The following is a 21,227-nucleotide window of genomic DNA, read 5'->3' on the forward strand; positions in this document are numbered from 1 at the left end:
ACAAACCATTGCACAAAGATGCTTAGTGAAAACAACAATACGAGCACATGACTTGACATTGATGCACTGTAGACTCGAAGTCTGCGAGGGAGCAGTGGGTCTTCAGTCACAGCTGGAGGACTCAAGACAGTAAGTGGTGCTATGGTATCTGGTAAACAACCAGCAGTGTGTGTGTGTGTGTGAGAGACACGGGACCCCATGATGCAATCTGGACCTCCACCAAGGAACACTGCAAGATTGCTCCGGCCTGCCAAGAACATTACTGCCCATTACTGCAGAGGAGAACTGTTTGTTCAAGCCTACAGGCAAAACAAGAGGGGTTGTGGAAACAGAGATCATACCAACATAACCTACATCACACATAACCCACTTAGCTGCACGTACAAAGAGGACCAGCATCCACAACTATCAGACGTTGTAATCGGTTCTAATAGCTCTGATTGAATTTGTTCCGCATTTTAATTGTGACGTTTGATGTTTGTAATGCATGTGAGTGTGTGTAATGAGATCTCTACAGATGTTGTCCGGCATTATCACAGACAATGTTGATAGTATGCCGTTCAAACATTCATCTCCAATGTTGGTCTGGCATCCAGGCGGTGTAGTGCACTGGGTTGAAATCTTGGTGGTTTGTTTCTCGCCACCGCTCTTCTCTTTCTTGGAATTCCGCTGTCGTTGCCAGGGGAACTGCGGCACCCCAAAAGACTGATGAGGAAGAGCTCAGCCTCAAGGCCTTTGCATGCCGAGTCTGTATTCTTTATCGTGTGAAATTGTCACATGATTAAAAAATAAATACAACCTCACATTGAACACACCAAATCCGAAACTTCTGTCCGTCAAAAAAGTTTTTGGACCAGATTCGATCTGTATAGTGTCAGTGAATGAGCTTTCCTACTGCAGCATTCTGTAGACAGACCGAGAACACACATGCTAAATTATTACGGATTTTGGGTGTAGGGCCTTTAGGGTCCTTCAACAGTACCTGTAATCATGGTGGTGGTACTGATTTCTGGGATAAGCACACTGATCGGGGAGCCTGTGCTGACGCTTCCTTGTCAGTCAGTTAAGGAGAAGGATAGGCTTGTTTTAACAGGCAACACAAGACTGCTTTTGACCAACAAATGCCAGGGCTAAGCAAAAGGGAAGTAGCGATACAACATAGCAACTAAACAAACCTCTAAATGTCCACCCTCTCCACATGTGTTAAAATTAACTCTGAAAAAAAAAAAATCAGTAAACAATAGGCTAGTCCAAATGAATGACGCAATTGCTTTATTTGATACGACAGTTCAGTTTGTACTTTCAGATCACCCATTTTGGATATGTGAAATCTATGAGGATGATGTGGTAAGGGAATGCTTAGGAAGTAATCTCTCCCACGGTCCATTGCAACCTGTTCCTTTAGCCTTGGTGAACATGTCATCCTTTTTTCCATCACAAAAAGCACACTCTCCTTTTAAGAGTGCTGTGATCATTGTGAAAGGCGCACACACACACACACACACACACACACACACACACACACACACACACACACACACACACACACACACACAGAGAGAGAAAGAAAGAGAGAGAGAGAGAGAGTCACACAAGCATTGCACTCATACACACAACCATTATGCACACAAAGGAAATCAATGTGGATCTCGTCTTAGTTGATAGACCTCGCTCTGCAGGGAATCTACGATATAAACTTGTTTTTTCACCCTCCCTCTCCATCTCCCCTCTCCTCTCCTCTCCTCTCCTCTCCTCTCCTCTCCTCTCCTCCTCTGGCCAAGCCTGGGCTGGGCCTTTGTGCCACGGCATCCAGGACTTCCTCCACTCGCTTGTCAAGGTAAAGAACAATCTCCTGCATTATGGATGGCGCGCAGCGCAGGCAGATTCCAGTCGGAGACCCCGAGACCGTGGTGCCAGCGCATTTTGGGCAACACTTCAATAAGACTTGGAAATGATGACCATCAATATTTAATGACTTGGAATACACCAGTCATCACGCGTTAGCGCTCAAACTGATTCTGAAGTTTGGTAGCACCTATTCCAGGGCGCCTGGACCGGAATTTCAAGCAGGCTCCGGGTGATATTCACACAAATCAACTAGAGCCTGGGGAAGGAAGAGAGGGAAAATATATGTTGTAGACTGCAAAGAGAGGGGGGGGAAAGAAACCGTCTGGATTGCAGTCCACCGGCATAAAATATCTGTTGTGGGACTGAGCACAGCAGATGCGTGCAGTATAGATTATATAGATGGCCATTACGGCAAGACATTTGAGGCAAAACAAGTCAGACAATGATTTTCCATGGTAAATATAATGAAGGAGCAGCCTGCTGTAGGATTTGATTAGGGTTTTTACCTCAGAAATCACTCACTAAGGACTAAACATAAGGTGGAAGGAGCAATGCAAGTCAGAGTGGAGCTGCCTACAACAGCTGGATCAAGTTTCACTTGAGAAAACAAAACAAGCAAAAAAAAAAAGAAAAAGTTTGACGATCTAAAGTATCCATTATTCATTTTTTTTTGGTATGTTTCGCTTGGTAATTTGGTCTAATTCAGTCAAATTGACCAACGTGGCGTGATCTGTGAGCTAGATGTAACAAGAAAAACATGTGTAACAGAAGCTGAGTTTGAAATAAAACAACATGCATGTGTACGTGACAGGACGGAAAGAGAGAAACCTGGAACCAGATGGTACATACATCATATTGGGTATGTGTACCATGGCGAACGAGTGAGAGAGGGAGGGAGGGAGGGAGGGAGAGAGATAGAGAAGATGAAGGGAGTATGATCACAGAAAGAGAAAATATTTATGTGATAAGGATGGGAAATCCATAGCAAAAGATGACTAGTTAAGAAATCATAATTGTCAGTTAATCAATTGTTAATGGAAATTATAAAATATTATAGTAATAAAATATGACTAAAATAAAACAAAAACAAGAAATAAAAAAAAAAGGTCATTAAAGTGAAAGAAAACAGAAAGACTAAGTCCCATCCTACGAACTCGACCGCCATCACGGAAATAAGATCACCACAGAGCTGTCTTATCACGACAATGAAAACACACACACACACACACACACAAAAACACATACACACACAAATAAACAGACAGCCTGGGCACTTCGAGCGGGCACAAAAATCTGCTGAGGCAAGGGGGTGGACGAGACGAGACCAGGTGCCTGGCTGGCCGGCCACTCTGGACCTGTTCGGTCAGGTGGGACAAAGGTGCCAGGGCAGCAGTTGGCTGTGAAACTTGGAGCCATACTAAGAAAACCATCTCCTCTCCCCAGCCAGCCAGTGCAGGAGGGCAGGCGGGCGCGGGCAGGCGGAGGGGCAGGCGGAGGGGCAGGCGGAGGGGCAGGCGGAGGGGCGGGCGAGTTCGAGAGGTGCAGGGTGGACCTCATTCAAGCAAACATGTTTTTTGGATCTGCACATTTGAGATGAATTACAAGGAAAACAGCCGATGGGGAAAAGGGCTTTGGACAAACTGAATACCCCCTGTCTCAGCTGTTTGTGTGTGTGTGTGTGTGTGTGTGTGTGTGTGCGTGTGTGTGAGTATGTGTGTGTGAGAGAGAAAGAAAGAGAAAGAGAGAAAAGAGTGAAAGATGGAGCAAAAAAAGTATGTGTGTGTGTGTGTGTGTATGTGTGTGTGTGTGTGTGTGTGTGTGTGTGTGTGTGTGTGTGTGTGTGTGTGTGTGTACTTTGGTGTCTTTGTACTGCATGTCCACTTTGGGAGTGGGACGTTTTGAATCTTCTCTATCACAGAGAAAAGGAGTCAAAAGAATGTATGGCACGCCGGGGAATCTGAGCCATGTTTGTCATCTCCAACAGGAAACGGATGGGAGAGAGAGTGGGACGGCCGTGGCATCTCAGTTTAGAGGAGTGCGCTCCTTCTCACCCCCCCACACACATACACACACACACCCCACAAATTCATAATCAACCATAATTCAGACCACTCCGGTCATCAGATGGTCATCCGTCAAGGACGCAACACAATGTTCACATACATACAAACACACGGAAACAAGAATGGCAAGCTCACACACGCTCCTCACTTTGGTTTGGCACCAGAGAACTTCTGTCTGTCAACCTTGGTTAAGTCAAAGGGGTGGGGGAGTGTGTGTGTGTGTGTGTGTGAAAGACAGAGAGAGAGAAAGAGAGAGAGAGATACAAGGAGAGACAGGGCAAATGAGAGTATGAGAGAGTGCGCGAGACAGACACAGAGGATCCAGGAATAACTGTTCTATGGGAATGGGCATTGAGGGGTAGACGAGGGAAAGGATGATGGTGTGTGTATGTGCGTGTGTGTGTGTGTGTGTATGTGTGTGTGTGTGTGTGTTGGGGGGGATGGTGGTGAATGCGGATGTGCTGAAGCCAGGCTCTGTCTGATGCATCCTGTCCAACCCGACCACCTCCCACCCAATCCCCTTCTCCTCCACCAGCACAGGAGTAAGACTTCACAGCTCCACAGAGTCTTGCGTGGGGGGGGGGGGGGGGGGGATCAGTATGCAGTTTGTGCTCCACAGAGCCTTTGATTTTCTGATGGGGCTTTGGGCTGTTCAATGTCTTATGCAACAAGAGCCAAAGCCTCTGGAGCCACCCAGTCAAAAGGTCTCTCTCTCTCTCTCTCTCTCTCTCTCTCTCTCTTCTCTCTCTCTGTTCTCTCTGCTCTCTGCTAGAGACAAGTGGACAGAGTTTACTTCAAGCTTTTAAAAAGAAGAACAAAGGATGGAGGGGAGGGGAAGATAGTCTACAAAGAATTGAAACAAGGCTGGTCTCGCCTCTGCTGCTGTGCGAGGAAGAGGAGGAGGAGGAGAGGGGGAAAAAAACATTACCAACCCGGTCGGAAACGCATCACGTGGGAGAAGGAACGTGGCTCAGTTTGGAGGATGTCATCGGAATGCCAGCCCCGTGTCCACTGCTGAGGTCATTTAAACAGAGCTATGTGGTGACCTCAGCAGGGCTCCTAATTGAATAAGCGCAGTGGACGCAGACATGACACACCGCCCGAGGGCCTGGGACTGCAGCAGCATTGTGTTGGTCAACCTGACGGCCCGAGCAACAACAACAAAAAAAAAAAAACACTCAGGACGCACTTAAGGTTTCCCACAGCCTGACCACAAACACGAGATATATTCACTCTCCCACACCAACACACTCTTATATCATGACAGCTGGATTGTCTGGATGAAATCCCAGCATCTCACAACAGCTATACGGATTAAAGTCAACACATCACTTAAGACACTTAACCTAGCCATCATGCTACGAATCACCAGTGCTAAAACAGTAGCAGAACCACAGTTCATGCTAATATTCACTGCCAGCATTTCAAACCACAGATGTGATCTTGGCCCGGGGATGCTAATCCGGTCAGTCCCACGCATGGGCTGCATTTCAAAAGGAGACCAGTCCCAACTGGACTGATGTCAGTGTGACTTAAGGAGATATAAAGCACATGCATACACGTGCACAACTTTAGCTTTAGAATCCTGACCACTACTCAGAAAAGAGCGACTCATAGGGGGTGAGGCTGAAATCAAAAAGGGTCTGATGATTTCATTATCACCGTATCGGACTGCGCCTGGTATTAAAGGCTCCTGTTGGCCAGATCTCTCCTGCTGCATCTGACATTCAGCTGATGGCCAGTGGTTCCCACAATGCATCACCTGGCCCGCTGGCGTCTTTGATGTGTTATTCATGAAGAGGCAGCCCTCTGAACACAGTAGCTTCAGGGTAGATAAAAGGTGTGTGCCAGTTTGTGTGTGTGTGTGTGTGTGTGTGTGTGTGTGTGTGTGTGTGTGTGTGTGCGCGTGTGTGTGAATGTATGTGTACACCCACTCCCCTCTGTCTAATTCAACTGGCCAGCCCCTCATCACCCTTCCCTCTAGTGTACACATGTGTGTGCGTACATGCAGAGACGACACACACACACACACACGCACACACACACAACCCTGAATGCTAAACAAACCTGTCTTCTGAATAATTGAGTGCTTCAGACAACCACCCCTCCAAAATTACCATACAGACCTTATGGACCCAATCTGCAAAGCGACAGGAGAGACATCCAAAGGCGTCTCCTTTCAACTATTGTTTGTTGTGTGCGTGTGTGTGTTTTTTGTGCGTGTGTCCATGCAATTGATGTGTTGGTGTGTTACACACACACACACACACACACACACACACACACATACACACATACATACATACATACATACATACATACATATATACATATATATATATATATATATATATATATATATATATATATATATATACATACACATATATATATATATACATATATATAGTGTGTGTGTGTGTGTGTGTGTGTGTATGTGAGACAAGAAGCATAAACAAAATTAATAATGAACAGATCCACGGTTTGTTTTAGAAAAAGGGAGATACCGTAATGACTTTTTAATGACGGCTAGTATGGGTGATTGTGGACAAGCCTGAAGCTTGACCTTATGGAATCGATCCCTAGCTGGAATATAACATTAGTGGTGATGTGTGCTAGGGCTGCCTGAAGCCTGCCTGAGTAATAAGCAAAGCTTCTTTTTTGGGGGGGAGGAAGGACCCCACAGGGAGCTTTTAAACCTAGACTCTGCTTGAGGCAAACAGTTCATAGACGCTTTTAAAAAAGTCCTCATAAAGTAGTGAAGACAGTGGAAAAGTGTAAGTATTTTTTCTTCTTTTTTGGCAAGTTTGTGCTCACTTGACATGTGGGAGGCCTACATTCACTCTCTCCTAGTTTTTCCCCTCTTCCCTTAGATTGTAAAGGACATGGAGGAAAAGAGTGAAGGGAGAAAAAATGTCTGCATATCAAGTCATCATAAATATTGAATGGGCCGAGATCTCACTGATGTGATCCGTATCGCGGGGCTCGAATGCGGAACACGCCTGTTTTAAATAAAGGAGTGCTGGTTCTCTCCTCCCTCAATCTCTCCACCTCTCCTCCTCCTCTCTGCGACTCGTTCTGCCGGCCGGCTCCATCTCAGAGGGCCTCTGGGCCGGCGGGGCTCTGCTCTCCCTGGCCCGTCCCGCTTCTCTCATTAGAACAGGGGCAAACACAGCCTCCAGGCCCCCGAGAGCACCCCTATCCTCTCTCGCTTTCTCTCTATGTACATCTTTCAAACTCACACTGCTAGTCTTCATCTGTCCCTCTTCTCCTCTCACTCTCACTCTCTTTCTCTTTCTTTTCGTCCCTTTCACCTTTCCAACTCATGATCACCGTCTTCACCTCTCTCTCTCCCTCTCTCTCTCTCAAACTCCCACTCCTTGTCTCCATCTCTCTCTTTCTCTCCATCTCTTTATGAACCCACCTTCGTCATCTCCATCTCTCTCTTTCTCTCCAGCTTTCCAGCGCTCACTTTGACTCCCCCACAGAAGTGCGCACCTTTTCAACGGCACCTAACCTTGACTTGTTTTTCCTGGATTCTATGTTTCATAAAACTTTTGTTGAAAGCAGTGGAGGAGCAAACATCTCTAGACTCTCACGGCACCGGAGAGAGGCTATCAAACACACACACACACACACACACACACACACATACACACACACACAATACAGCAAGTTATTGGCCATGGCCTTTGTATATATTTGTGTTTGAGTACCTATCTGTCTCTATTCAGGTTTGTCATCGCGAGTCTGATGTTGCTGCAGAATGACCTTCCCAGTGACACGAAGGTTAAGTAAATAGTTGCGATTGGTCGTAGTCATAAAAGAGAAGCCCTGTCTGCTTTTTTCTTCTTCCTTTTTCCAAACCAGGCAAAAGACTCACACACACACACACACACACACACACACACACACACACACACACACACACACACACACACACACACACAGAGAGAGAGAGAGAGAGAGAGAGAGAGAGCAGGCAATGGCTGGCAGCGGCGTGGAGGCTTGCCAAACGAGGAAGAGTTCGCCGCGTCCAAGCCTCCTCAATGCCCACCATTCATCTCACGCTAACTCAATTCCCATTACGCTTGCCGCTTATTCAGCCTCTCGTTCTCCCTCTCCCTCTCTCCCCCTCTCTCTCTCTCCGCCGCGGTCCGCATAATGCGAGTGCATGCATTTTATAATGTTATATATTAAGTAAATAAAATCAAACTCCATTGGCAGCGGACGAGCGTGGCACAGCACGGCCAGTGTCCCCCGGGACAAAAGCTCCACATAGGGCGAGGGCAGGGTGAGCAGGAGGTCAGCACTTATTGTAATAAAATAACTTTAATTGGCGGCCAATTGAGGTGGGAGTGACTCACGCGCGCGGCCTTTACTAGACTAGATCCGACTCGAGTTGTCTTGTCTTGTCACTGCTGATGATGGTGATGGTGGTGGTGGTGGTGCTGGTGGTGGCAGTGCTCTGACCGCTCCACTCTAGCTTTGGCGTCTGGCCGGCATCGAGTCACCGCCTCTGACATCAGCCTCCCTGGACGCGGCTCAATGATGACTTTGTCGAGCACATCATTGGATTTACGAGGCCGCGACGCACGGCCCATAAAAGAGAAAGGACGTCTCAGAGAGCGTGTTGCAGACTGCACGCCAACCTTTTTCATGGGGAGGGAGAGGGGGTTGGTGGGAGTTGGTGGTTGGGTTAATAAGGGGAACTGATGTCCCTCTTTCACCTCCGCCTTGTTGTCTGGCACTGGGGAAGGGTCATCAGGGTAGGCTGCTGATTGGCAGTCTGATTCAAGTCTCGGGCCGAGCGCATTACTGCACACTATTTACCCCAGATATGGGAAGTGACCACAAACAGACACTACACAGCACAAGCCTTTTCTGAACTCCTCCTTATGCTTTGTAGTAGTAGTAGTAGTTGTTGTTGTTGGTGGTTTTAGTTTAATTCTATATCAGCACAAATAGCTATCATAAAAAAGGTAAAAAGGTATAATACAACAGTATAATTAAATCAATAAAAGAAAACAACTACAATTATACAGATAAAACTAATTTTAAGATTTTTCAAATCCACATTTTTTCTCCTTTTGTTGTAAAGGGGTGTGGGAGGGTTATCTGGATTGATCAGCAAACAGACGCTTCCTTGAGGCGCCTAAGGAGTGAAAAAATGTCTCAGCACACCAGGTCCTGTGAGGTCAACGAGGAAAAACAAAAACAAGCAATCCCGTCTAACAGCCCAGCGCAGTGTGCGACGTGAGCAGCAGGTGTACGCAACGTTACCGCTGAGGAATCTTGTCAGAGGCTGTGGAGAGAGAGAGTGTGTGTGTGTGTGTGTGTGTGTGTGTGTGTGTGTGTGTTTGAGGTAAACTCAAAAAGAAATACATGCGGTTTAAGATAAACTAGTTTTAGCCCATCTGGTCTTGTCTTCTCACGGATGCTTTCCCAGATCCAACGTCCACACTTGGTCATTGAACACTTGCTGACACACAGCACTGCTAAAAGGACCAGCCATCAGCGACAGACAGACACAAAATTACCCACTTCACGTCGGCTACTATGTCATTATGAGGCTGTCATGTGAGCCAGGGATGTGAACCAGACTATGCCATGTTGGTGACTACTGTATTGTTCAGTAGACAGAGACAACACTGGAGGCATGTGTTAGTGAAATGGCTTTGTGGTGGACCCAGGGATGTGGACTCACCAAGTGTCCAGGAGTGGGCGAACGGGAGTCTTTGAGGGCGGCTGTTCCTGGGACGTCCAGAAGAGGCCATTTCATCGGCAGGTACTGAGGAAGGAAAGAGATCGAGAGAGACTCAGACAGCCGTAGACTTCCAACACCGAGATAAATCAGCAGACTGACTCACAGCCTGCAAAACGTAATACGACCAGAGGTGCATGAAGTATGACTGTTGAAAGAGATCTTCCACACACACACACACACACAAACTCTGGTCAGACCTTTCAGACTGGAAAATTCCCTTTCAAACTAAATCAGATCATTTCATACCACTATCACAAAGGGCCAGCATATGGATCTCTTTCACAGAGAAAGCATGATTCAGTCCGTGTGTAGCAAATAAGATTTGGCTAATAACATATAAAAAAACAGCATGAGCAACAGATGAGAATTACAATTATGACAAGCACCTGTGTGTGTGTGTGTGTGTGTGTGTGTGTGTGTGTAAGATGCACTTGGGGCTGGAATAAGAGGAGTGACAGAAGTGTGAAATCGGGTTTTGTCGGGGAATGTGTTTCTACAAGAGTCCAGCTGTGGACTCCCATCCACTGAGAGGTGGGGAGGGGCAAGTGGTGTGTGTGTGTGTGTGTGTGTGTGTGTGTATGAGAGAGAGAGAAAGACAATGAGCGTGAGATAACAAGTGAATAAGTGAAAAGGAGACAGAGAGAATGTACACCACTGAGGCAATGGCAGGTGTTTGTGTGTGCATCTGTCAGTTTAAGTGTGTGTGTGTGTGTGTGTGTGTGTGTGTGTGTGTGTGTGTGTGTGTGTGTGTGTGTGTGTGTGTGTGTGTGTGTGTGTGTGTGTGTGTGAGAGAGAGAGAGAGAGTGTGACAGAAAATATACATTCGTGGGATTGTATATATAGGGGACAAGGGGTAATGGGGGCAAACAGCTGGAGGCAGGTCTTATCCAGCAGGAAAGATGGGGATGGCTGACACTGTGTGTGTGTGGCTATGTATGTGTGTGTGTGTGTGTGTGTGTGTGTCTGTAGCTGCTTTCAGACACGTCCTCCGTAGTATATACGGAGCTTTGTCAAATGGAGGTCCGACCCTTCGGGTGATTTAGATATGATGCTAACATGCTGACATTATGCGGTCATATGTGTGAACGACACCGACGCAAATGAACAGAATCTCCGCGTGGTTGAACACGCACATGAACAGAATCTCCGCATGTTCTTTGCTTTGTTTAGACACAAGCTCATTTACATAATGTCCGTCCGAAATACTAGGAGGGTTATGTTGTTCAGATATATGGCCCAACCGCTTGACATCCACTAGGTCTGAAAGCAGCTTGTGTGTGTGTGTGTGTGTGTGTGTGTGTGTACACAAGTCTACCCCTTCCTGCAAATCTGACTCACTCATACCAACTGCACTACCTGCAAAACAAGCAAGAGCATTTGCTTACGCAAGATGGGGCTTAACTACTGAATTGATATGTGCATTTGGGCTTGTATGGTAAGCCGGGGTTTACAAACGTTTTTGTCTCAGTGACTCGGAGTATTCACTCCACGGAGGTCTGGATTGGAGGAACCTTCTCAGACTCTAGTCATGGTGAACGTGCGGGGGTATTATGTGGCTGAGGAGTGGAATCTGGTCATCTGGTTAGTGTATCAGTGTAACCCGCTGGACACAGGGGAGATTTTCAGCCGCACTATGGACGGCCACTTGCTTTTACCCGAGCCGAGGATTCCAAAACGAACCACACAGCTTCTTTTTACTGTTCCAAAGTGTAGGGAGCCCCCGAGAACACTACCACCCTGCCCCCCACCCCCACCGGTCTCATGCGTTCCCCTATTTCCAGGGAGGTGTTGTGCTGGGCACGACGCGCTCTCGTTTTCGCTGAGTGGACGGATTTGGAGATCACACCCTTCACGGAGACTGAAGAACTGAACTACTCAGACCGACCGCACTGGCGGTGTGTGTGTGTGTGTGTTGGGGGGGCTGCACTAACGGCCAGTCAGGCAAAGACTGGCTGGCTGGCTGGCTGGGTGTTGCCTGAGCCCGAGCGAAAGACTGAGTTCCACTGTCTCCCCCTCGCTCGTGCACGTCTGTGACTAATTTGGTCCACCTGTGGGACTGGCTCTCGTTATAGAACACTACGGCAATCTCTTGCATTGCCTGGCGGCCGGTCTGATTCGGAATTCATTTCCTGAACCCCCACCTACCCACCAACCCACATTCACAGTCTACAACCAAGCTGACAGCCGACCCCCTCCCCCCCGAAATAAAATCACAAACATACACTTACACAGAGGGAAAAACACATAAACTACCAAAAAAACAAAACGCTCCCACTTCGAAAAAATCCCAAATCCCGAGCCCAGTGGTAAACACACCGAGCACCAGTCCAATCTCTTCCCCCAGCCATCCAGCTCATGCACATGCCTAAAATCACAGGAGAGCTCTTACTTAATTTGGAAAAACAGCCCTAATTGTAACTCATATAAAGTGCGCTCGCGCTCGCTGCCACCTTGGCCGATTCATGCTTCCAGGAAACCCCGGCACATAGCTCCAGTGAGGCCGTAGTTCATGTGTGTAGGACGTGTACCCCACGCCCTGGATAAATAACACTAAACCACATTATTACCTCCCAGTCGGATTGCGGCCAAATCATAACATAATCTCCATTTGCGATATTTACTGACAGATATTTATACACAGGGATTTAAGATATCCATTGAAAAGGGGTGGGAAATAACATGAGGCTTTAAAGTGGACCAAATCAAACGGCTTTTTAAATGGTATGTAGAAAATACTCTGACCTGTCCCCTTGCAAAATGCACACAAAAACACATTCTCATGACATCCTGAGGATGACCGGCCCCCCCCAGAAGGTCAGCCTGTTCGCTGTGCACCACCATGACTCGGCTCGCGGGAAGGAAGTTTGGAAGGCCATGGGTTAAAAATGGACAAGACATATAGAGACCGGAGAGAGGGGAAAGGAAAGGCAAAAAAAGACGAGACTAGAGAGGGAATTGGGAAAAAGAATGGAAAAAAAATGAAAGAGTGTGTGTGTGTGTGTGTGTGTGTGTGTGTGTGTCTGTGCAAGTAGGAGAGAGAGAGAGTGTAAGTCAGAAAGAGGGAAAGACAGTGACAGAGAGAGAGAGAGAGAGAGAAAGACGGACAGAACGGGAGACAGTGAAAGGGAGGGAAAAGAGTCCATTTTCAGGAATGGGCCGTGTGGAGTGGGCTGAGGGTATTGTTTCCTGGCAGCTGGAGGACCACCGGACCACTAGAAGAGCCAGCGAGGGCAAGTGGGAGGAGGATGAGAGGAGCTGGATGTTTGGAAAGAGGTAGGTCTGTGTATGTCTGTGCGTATGTGTGTGTGTGTGTGAGTGTGTGTGTGTGAGTGTGTGTGAGTGTGTGTGTGTGTGTATGTGGAGGGGCTGCAGAAGCAAGCCTTCCCCAGCCTAAAGACAGGAAATGCTTGGGATTGACATCAGCTCTCTTCCCACTCCCCCACTCTACAACCCCCCCCCCCCCCCCCCACACCCCCACCTCCATCCTCTCTTCCCCTGCGGCTGGGCGCTAAATCACAGGGTCCCCCTGAATGACGGGGGCCTCCACCCGCTCCACAACTGTCAGGAAAGGAGCAGAGAGGAGAGGAGAGGAGCTGAGAGGAGAGAGGTGAGGAGAGAGAAGAGGAGCAGAGAGGAGAGGAGAGGAGAGAGGAGAGGAGCGGAGAGGAGAGGAGAGGGGGAAAAAGGAGAAGAGCGGGGCTATGAGGAGAGGAGAGGAGTGGGGCGCTTGCGCTAGCACTGCCCCATGGGCCCATTGGGTCCTCTGAGAGCTCGGGCCACACTGGAGCTTGGCCTAATGAAGGGCTGTCTTCTGTGGCAGAGGAGGAGAGAAGCAGCAAGGAGGGGAGGGGGAGACACACACACACACACACACACACACACACGTATCGCAAAACAATTCTGATCCCTGATTCTCCCTGTCTAATCTGTGTCAATCACCCAAGTACCTCCACGGGCGCTGTGTGGCTTCTACGCCACCCCTCTCTCTCCCTCTCTCATCCCATTCCCACACAAAACACACACAGACACACAGACAGACAGACAGACACACACACACACACACACACACACACACTCCTGGCAGGACTCAGAACATGCCCTGAGGCGCTCCTACACCGACTTCTCCTTCTAATTGCCATTCTGCTCGCCAGACATCCATTTTAAAGACATCCAGATATCATCACACCACTCTCCTTGCCTGTCCCGCCCCCATATTGCACACATTACGGAGTCAAATATCGCTTTCTCTCCCTCTCTTTCTCTCTTTCCCTCTCTCTCTCTCTTTTTCTGTCTTTCACGCTCTTTCCTTCTCTCAGCCATCTCCTCAGCTTTCCCTGTGGACAGCGTGGACTATGATGGAAGATATATGTTGAACTGATAGCTGAACGCACTGAATACATATATAGGTTGCTGTCCTTTACTAAATGTTTAAGTTGGTGACAAACTCTCTCTGGAGACACGCCGTGGCCTCGGCCAATGTCCAGCTTTCAGAGACACAAAAAAGAGAGAGACAGAGGGAGTCAAGATGTTGGGCGGTTGGGATGTCAAATCATACACAACATTCTCAACAACTGGCAACTGTCTGTATACAGTATCTTGCCCAGACATGATTGTGTGTGCAAGCCTGAAAAGGCAGGAAAAACCCATATTCTGTCGAGCAGTGCAGCTTGTTTTTTCACTTTTTCCTGTAGCATGCCCGCTCGCTCAAGGCAAAGATTTGGAGCTTGATTCAGATCAGTAAATATCTCCTTTTATTATCGAATTTATTTTCTTCTTTCTTACAGCACAAACTACAATCACACACAGAAAGATTTGGTTTGAGAGCTCTCCAAGACATGAAGACAGCCAAACGGGCTTTGTGGTCAGAAGCACACTCTCCTGTCTGGCTGTCTGTCTTTGGGCCAGTCGCAGAACACGCCAAACAGATCCAGCCGGCGACACACTGGTCAGGGAGACTCATTCCTGGAGAAATGGCTGGGCTGGATGCTGAGAAATGCTCCAAGCTTAAGGACCTTTCACAACAGCACCCATAATTTTTAAGGTGTTTACACTGAGGGTAGGTGGAAAACACACACACACACACACACACACACACACAAAGACTCAAACACACACAAACTCAATTCAGCAATTATGTTTTACAATAGACTTCGGGCGCTCCTATAATCCTTTGCAGGTGCCCTTAACTTCATTTATAAACAAACTCCAAGAGGGCTGCACAGCTCTGGCTGGACCCACTGTGAGGAGACGACAGATTTGTGTGCAGGCACAATACACACACACACACACACACACACACACACACACACACACGGGTGGCATTTTCTCTTAACAAGGACGAGATGTGCTCTCTAACATACTGCCAGCATTTACCACTTCAGGGCAAGAACTACATTCAACCAAAACTCAATATTAGTTTCCTCTTGTACTAGTTAAATTCATATTATGCTAAATTTACAGATTTACAAATTACAGATTATTCTTAATTCATTTTAATATGTCAATCCCATTAAATCAGTCTCTCTTCAAAATCCACACCATTTAATGTGCACTGAATGGTAGCTTGTATGCTGGGGGTCCTGATCTATTAGCATGTGTGATTGTTGTCACTGGACAGACAGTGTGTTCAGCTATGCCTGCTGGCTTCCTGGTAGTCGAGCCATGAAAACACATTTAAACAGAAGAGAGAGCACAGCATCGGGTGCACAGAAATTCTCCATGGGGTGAGGTCATTTGGGTTGTCAGTGGACATGTGTAGAGTTCATCTCTCCTGGTGACTACTGATTTCTTTCATAGTACACATCTGTTACTACGGTACACACAGTCCTACAACAGCATAACACAGCAGGCACAAGGGGGACAACACCAAATGCTACACTTGTATACTTCAGTTTGCCTTTCCGTGCCTATTTGTGGCGGCCTACATTATCTCTCTCCCAGAGTTATAAAGTAGGCTGCCGAAGACAAACTCATCCTATCTAAATAAATAAATAAACAAAAAAAAAAAACTTTGTGATCCATTTTATACCCCTCTAATTGTCTTCCAACTCCCCATGCCACTCGCACACCATCACCACCACCAACCCCAGCACCCCCCAAATGGGACAACGATGGAAGGGTTTCGCCTAATGAGGGGGGCGCAGATGCCACAAAAGGTGGTATCGACTCCCCCCAAAACCCTTAGTTATTCCAGCCTGCGTCGCGTCCAGGCCTCCTTTGGTTTGTCGAACAGAGAGAATACGGCATATGCTCTGGGGCCTAGTCCCTGCCAGTGTTTTTGGGTCTAATTGTTTCGCTGGGGCCGCTTTCATGGAGATGGAAGGAGAGAGAGATAGAGAGAGGGAGGGAGGGAGGGAGGGAGGGAGAGAGAGAGAGAGAGTGTGTATCGAGGGTCTGAGTGTCTTTGTCGTAGGCGTCAGCGTGCGTGCGTGCGCGCGGAGCGGGCGAGCACGCGCGCATGTGTGTGTGTGTGTGTGTGTGTGCCAGGCTGAAGAGTGGCATCTGAGACGGGCAGATGTGAGCACATTTGTTGTTGGCAGCCGAGCGGTGCTGCTGCCAACGAGGAAGACCGAAAATATACTTCCTCTCTCTCTCCATTTCAAAAAAAAAAAAAGAATCTCAAAAGTCGAAAAAAAAAAAACTTTCTCACTCTCTTGTAGGAAAAAGAAAACTTTGAAAATGACACACTTTCATTTGGATAACAGTTCCATGGCACAGAGAGCAGAGTTTTGACATTATGAAAATGACAGTAATGAAATGCAGTCCTATTTGGGGGGGGAAAAAAAGGTCTGTGTCAGAACATGGCTATGACTTTCGAGTAATAAACAGGCATCGGTTCGAGCAACGCCATGCAGTATAATTTCACTAGTCGCACAAAAGTAATGAGATCATTAAAACAAGTTAACACCTAGACCTGTAAGTGCTAGAGTGCTCCCTGTCTCTCCACCCCCCACCACCACACAGACACAGCCTCGCCTGGAGATAATGTCAATCACCCGCCAAAAGCATGGGCTCTCTCTCTCCCCTCCCCCTTTGTTTTTCTTTACCCCTCCCGTTTGACACAATGAAAAAGGGCCACACAGCTTGCGGCAGGTTTAGGTGCTAATGACCCCCCCCCCCCTCCTTTTTTTAAAGAGAGGCCTCAGATAATGGACCCGTCAGTCAGCCCCTACATGCTCTGCCCTTTGTGTGAGTAAATCACCTGCTTATGCGAGCCATTGGCACCTCACGTTGATCTATGTAAGACACACAGACAGTCAGCCGTTCGACAGCCAGCACACAATGGGGCATGAGAAAGTCTCCACCTAGTTTGGATTGGCTGCCATTGTTTGTGTCTGTTGTTGGGGCAATTAAGACAATTAAGGGACACAATTCTTAAGCAAACGACAGAGACCCCCCCCCCCCCCCCAAAAAAAAAGTGCTAATTAGATTTTAATTGGTAGTGGAAGGCAGTCTGTGTGTGTCCTGAGTTTACAGAAGACTGCATTCCTTTAAAAACAGTCATAGGCTGAGGAGGGTCACAGAATCTGAACAATACACAGAGTCAAAAGTCACTCAACAAACCCCAAACCAATTCTGCCGCAGACAACATACCTCTCTATGTCGGTCCTCTCACCTATTTGGCAATCACTGGTTAATTCAGCTGCGCTCCATTCGGAAGATGGGAGTCACACATATTAGCGTGTCTAGTCAAGTCACAGGTATGTTTGTTTTGGATGGACATACTGTGTACACCAAAGCTGGACTAAAATTCAAATGAGATTTTCTTGGCCTTTGCTCGACAAAGGAAAATGCTAGTCTATGATGGGAAGCAGAGTGCTTTTCCCCACCTCAAGAATAGCTGTGGATACAATCATCTGCACCAAGAGTGGAAGATATATATGTTTGTTGAAATATAAAAACACCAGGTTTCCAAAAACAAACATTTCACCTCCTTATAAAATCTGTCAAGAGCAAGGGAGAGTTGTATTCCTTTTCCATGTGAACTCAGCACACAGGTGTCAGCAGTGAACACAGAAGCGCATTTTCATGCTGTTGATTCTTACATGTGTGCTAAAAGAATTTTTGGTCAAAAGAGCATCACGGTACAATTCTGGACACGACCCTGTGACCCATCTATTCAACAATCCGACTACCCTGTTCTGTATCAAGGAGCACTGCAGTCCAAGAGCAAACACAAGTTACTCATCGTCAACAATGGCTTGTTTCCATAGCGCAATGGCGCAATTGCGTTTTGTCACATGGTCGCCAGACCTTTTCGCCTTTGTGAGCTTCATGACAAATGCACCCTGTCCTTTAAAAACAACAACCTCTCGACAGACCTGTGGTCCCACCCATCAGGTTTGACATGGGTGGGACCACTTAACGAAGTCCGTCCTGACTCCTGGGCTAACCTAGGCTAGCGTTCCGGCTAATGGACACCAGATTTTCAAGTGTCCGTCTGTGTTTGAGGGGGGTGGTGAAGCTAACGGACTCTGACAGTGGCTACTCCTCTGCTCGCCAGGCACCCATTGTGTGCCGCTCGCTCGGGCCGCCTTGCTCGCTCATTCAGAGCTTGTCCAAAAAAAAAAAAAAAAACGGTCCAAAGGTCACCCTTCCAGAGTGCAACCGTTTCTATGCCAACACGGCCTATTAAGGCCAGGCATCATAGGCCTCTTAACATGCTCTTGTACACAAAAGAACTATTAGCGTAAAGAGGGCTAGAAGGGACATACTAAGGATGAGAGACAGAGGGAGAGAGGGAGGGAGAGATGGAGAAAGAGAGGGAAAAAAAATAAAAGCAGGATAATACAAGAAGAATTTTGTAACTTTAATCGTTAGAGGAGAACTGAAAGAGGTTCAAGACCCCTCCATATGGCAACAAATAGTGCAGCTTCAGCATGGGGCAATAATTTCACCAGGACCCTTTGGGTCCACTTTAGCAGATGTGCAGACATGAGCTGGAGACCTTGCAACGCACAATCAGAAAGCAACAAACAATAATACCTCGATGAAGCTCAGAAACCTCACAATTGGTGTGTGATGAACACATAGCCACACATTCAGTCTTCAGGGATAAAGAAGGCAAGAATGAAGTTGGAAAAAGGGAGGAAGATAAATTATTTCTTTCTTATTTAACGAATAGATAAATAATTGGAGTCCTTCACAAAGTGTTTTAAAGTGTAATGTACCTCCAACCTCCTTTCAATGACAATGATCTAAGTCACTGAAAGGAAGGTAGTGCATAAAACTTGATATTAGACATAGCAAAACACAAAGTGTCTCTCTTAGCGTGGGAGTCATCACTTTGTAAAAGTTGGCACCAGTAGCTTTGTGAATAGGATATAGAATAATTTTAAAAAAAACCTTCATTGCGATTTACAAGTTCTTAATGGAAAGCTAAATCGCTGTATGCCTTGGAAAATTGAAACAATCTTAGGATAAGTTTGAATTACAAATGCTAGAGAGAAATAATGTGATGAACTGAAAGCCATGAAACTATGACAATCACTGGCTGAGTCGTCAATAGTCTCAGCCTCCTCTTACCGATTTAGTCAGATAGCCGTATTGTTCGCCCGCAACTGTTAACCTGTTTTAGAGAGGGGCCTTTTTGTCGACCCAGCTCTTGTGTCATGGGCAACCTAACCTTGAGCTTGCTTTGGTCCCCAAGGCATAGACGGCTTAAGTGCATGATGATGACGCTTTGCCTTTGGTTCCTCATTCCTGGCCATTTCTTTCAGTCGAAAAAGCATAGCAGTTCATAGAATTCACGCTTTCATCAATAGCTGTCAATAAGTTCTGTCCTTCATTCTGTGCTACCAATAAACTCATCCAGCTGATTTTATCCATGACACCTTGAGGTATTAATTATGAATTTCATTGAGAGGCTTCTTGAGTAAATGACCTAGAGGAATATTGTGTGTCCTTCAAAAAGAAACAAAATTTCATTACAGTAAAGTCAATCACTTTATTCACTCAAGAATAGCTCTGGATTAGAAAACCGCCAGCAAAAAAATATGAAGGTGAATGGACCTTTACACTCTTGCTGCAAGCAGTTGATGCATGGAATAATGGCTAATGCTTCTTTAAAAATGCTCTTCTCCACATGTGGCCTTGATCACAAAAGCAAAGCTACATTTTGAGTGGTATCAAGATGCATTGACTTATATCTCTAGTACATATAGTCCCAGGCAAAGTAGCTTTTTACGACAGACTAATTGTAAAATATTTTTTTCCAGCATAGATCATTTCTATGAAAACAATTCTAAAAATTAAACCTATGCGGGTATATTATAGCCTATATTGGATTAGTGTATAGCTCATTTGCATATTCAAATTCATTTTCAAAGAAACTTTTAAGAAAAATTTTACTTTTCATGGATACATTCATTGTATATAGTTTTATTTTGATAGGAGTAAAGGAATAAAATAGCCCCATTGGGGTGTATTGTTGTCTGGCCTTACTGGCACACATCTTGGATTGATGAGAATTAAACATATTTCCTCAACTAGGATTTCTTAGGACTTTTAGTATGTTGTTCTGGACACCTCATATAAATGATCTATGCTGAAAAAAAATATTTTACAATTTCTTCTATTTTTGTCTCCAAAATGAGTTGGACTAATAGCCTGCAGAAGCAAATTTACTTATTATGTAGAGATTAAACCATACATAGTTAGATGGAGAGTTGGACAGGGGTCAACTTAGATCTAATAAAACTTCAAGAAACCACAAGAATATTATCAGGCAAAAGCAACAGTGAGGTGATAAAGGTGGCCATATTGTTCGAGTCAGTTTTAAAGTCAGTTTTAGATTTTCCGTTTTTTTTCTTCTCTTTTTCCCCCCTCTCAACGCCTGTGGTGTCTAGTTACATGTCAAACCGGCCTCCCTGGTAAAGACCGTTCAGCTCAGATTTAATGCCTTGACGTTAACCTGTACCACACACAGCCCACCTCCTCTGTTACACACACACACCACACACACACACACACACACACACACACACCTTTGGTTGAGCTCACTGCATCAGCTGGCTTGGAAAAGTCTTTTTTTCACCTTCCTCTGAATCTGCTGCTTCAGTACTTGTTACATGTTACAGTCAAATGTTACAGGGAGACAAGTGCAATCCAATAGCACTCAATGTTGTAAGCAAAAGCATAGAGTGCTTTCTAACAACCCGTGAACTAGCTGTGCACTGCAGTGAACACACATTTAAAACTGCAGAAAAGCAACCAGTCAAGATTCTCATCCCAGACAAAAATGCTTCATGGGGAAAACAACTGAACCCCTCATTTATGGCAAGCGTAGTCTAACCCATACTGAACCCCTCATTTATGGCAAGCGTAGTCTAACCCATACGTGACCACAGAGGCTCCCTTATAATGTGATGGGTGATTTGACAGGGCTTGAACTGGTTATGAGGTTACACCCCCCCCCCCCCCCACCCCCACCACAAGGCAGCCAGCTTTACCCCCATACTACATACCTCAGAATAGTAATCACTTGTAAACTTGGGCACCGACATAAAAAATACCCCCACCACCACCCCCACCCTTCAATCCTTTCCCTG

General features: G+C 46.4%; 2 protein-coding genes across 3 annotated transcripts in view; one reads left to right on the top strand and one right to left on the bottom strand.

The window, feature by feature from the left end:
- LOC121714755 (oxysterol-binding protein 2-like) overlaps nucleotides 1–21,227 on the top strand; it is a 765,489-nt gene that overhangs the window by 598,601 nt on the left and 145,661 nt on the right. The gene's annotated exons all lie outside the window — the stretch shown is intronic.
- LOC121714764 (transcription factor 7-like 1-B) overlaps nucleotides 1–21,227 on the bottom strand; it is a 50,685-nt gene that overhangs the window by 8,711 nt on the left and 20,747 nt on the right. For both annotated transcript variants that reach the window (XM_042099813.1, XM_042099814.1), the window contains exon 4: nucleotides 9,619–9,702. In XM_042099813.1, coding sequence (XP_041955747.1) covers nucleotides 9,619–9,702 — 84 coding nt within the window. The remainder of the gene's footprint in view (nucleotides 1–9,618; nucleotides 9,703–21,227) is intronic.

This window comes from Alosa sapidissima, chromosome 8 (assembly GCF_018492685.1).
Source record: "Alosa sapidissima isolate fAloSap1 chromosome 8, fAloSap1.pri, whole genome shotgun sequence".
Classification (NCBI taxonomy): Eukaryota; Metazoa; Chordata; class Actinopteri; order Clupeiformes; family Clupeidae; genus Alosa; species Alosa sapidissima.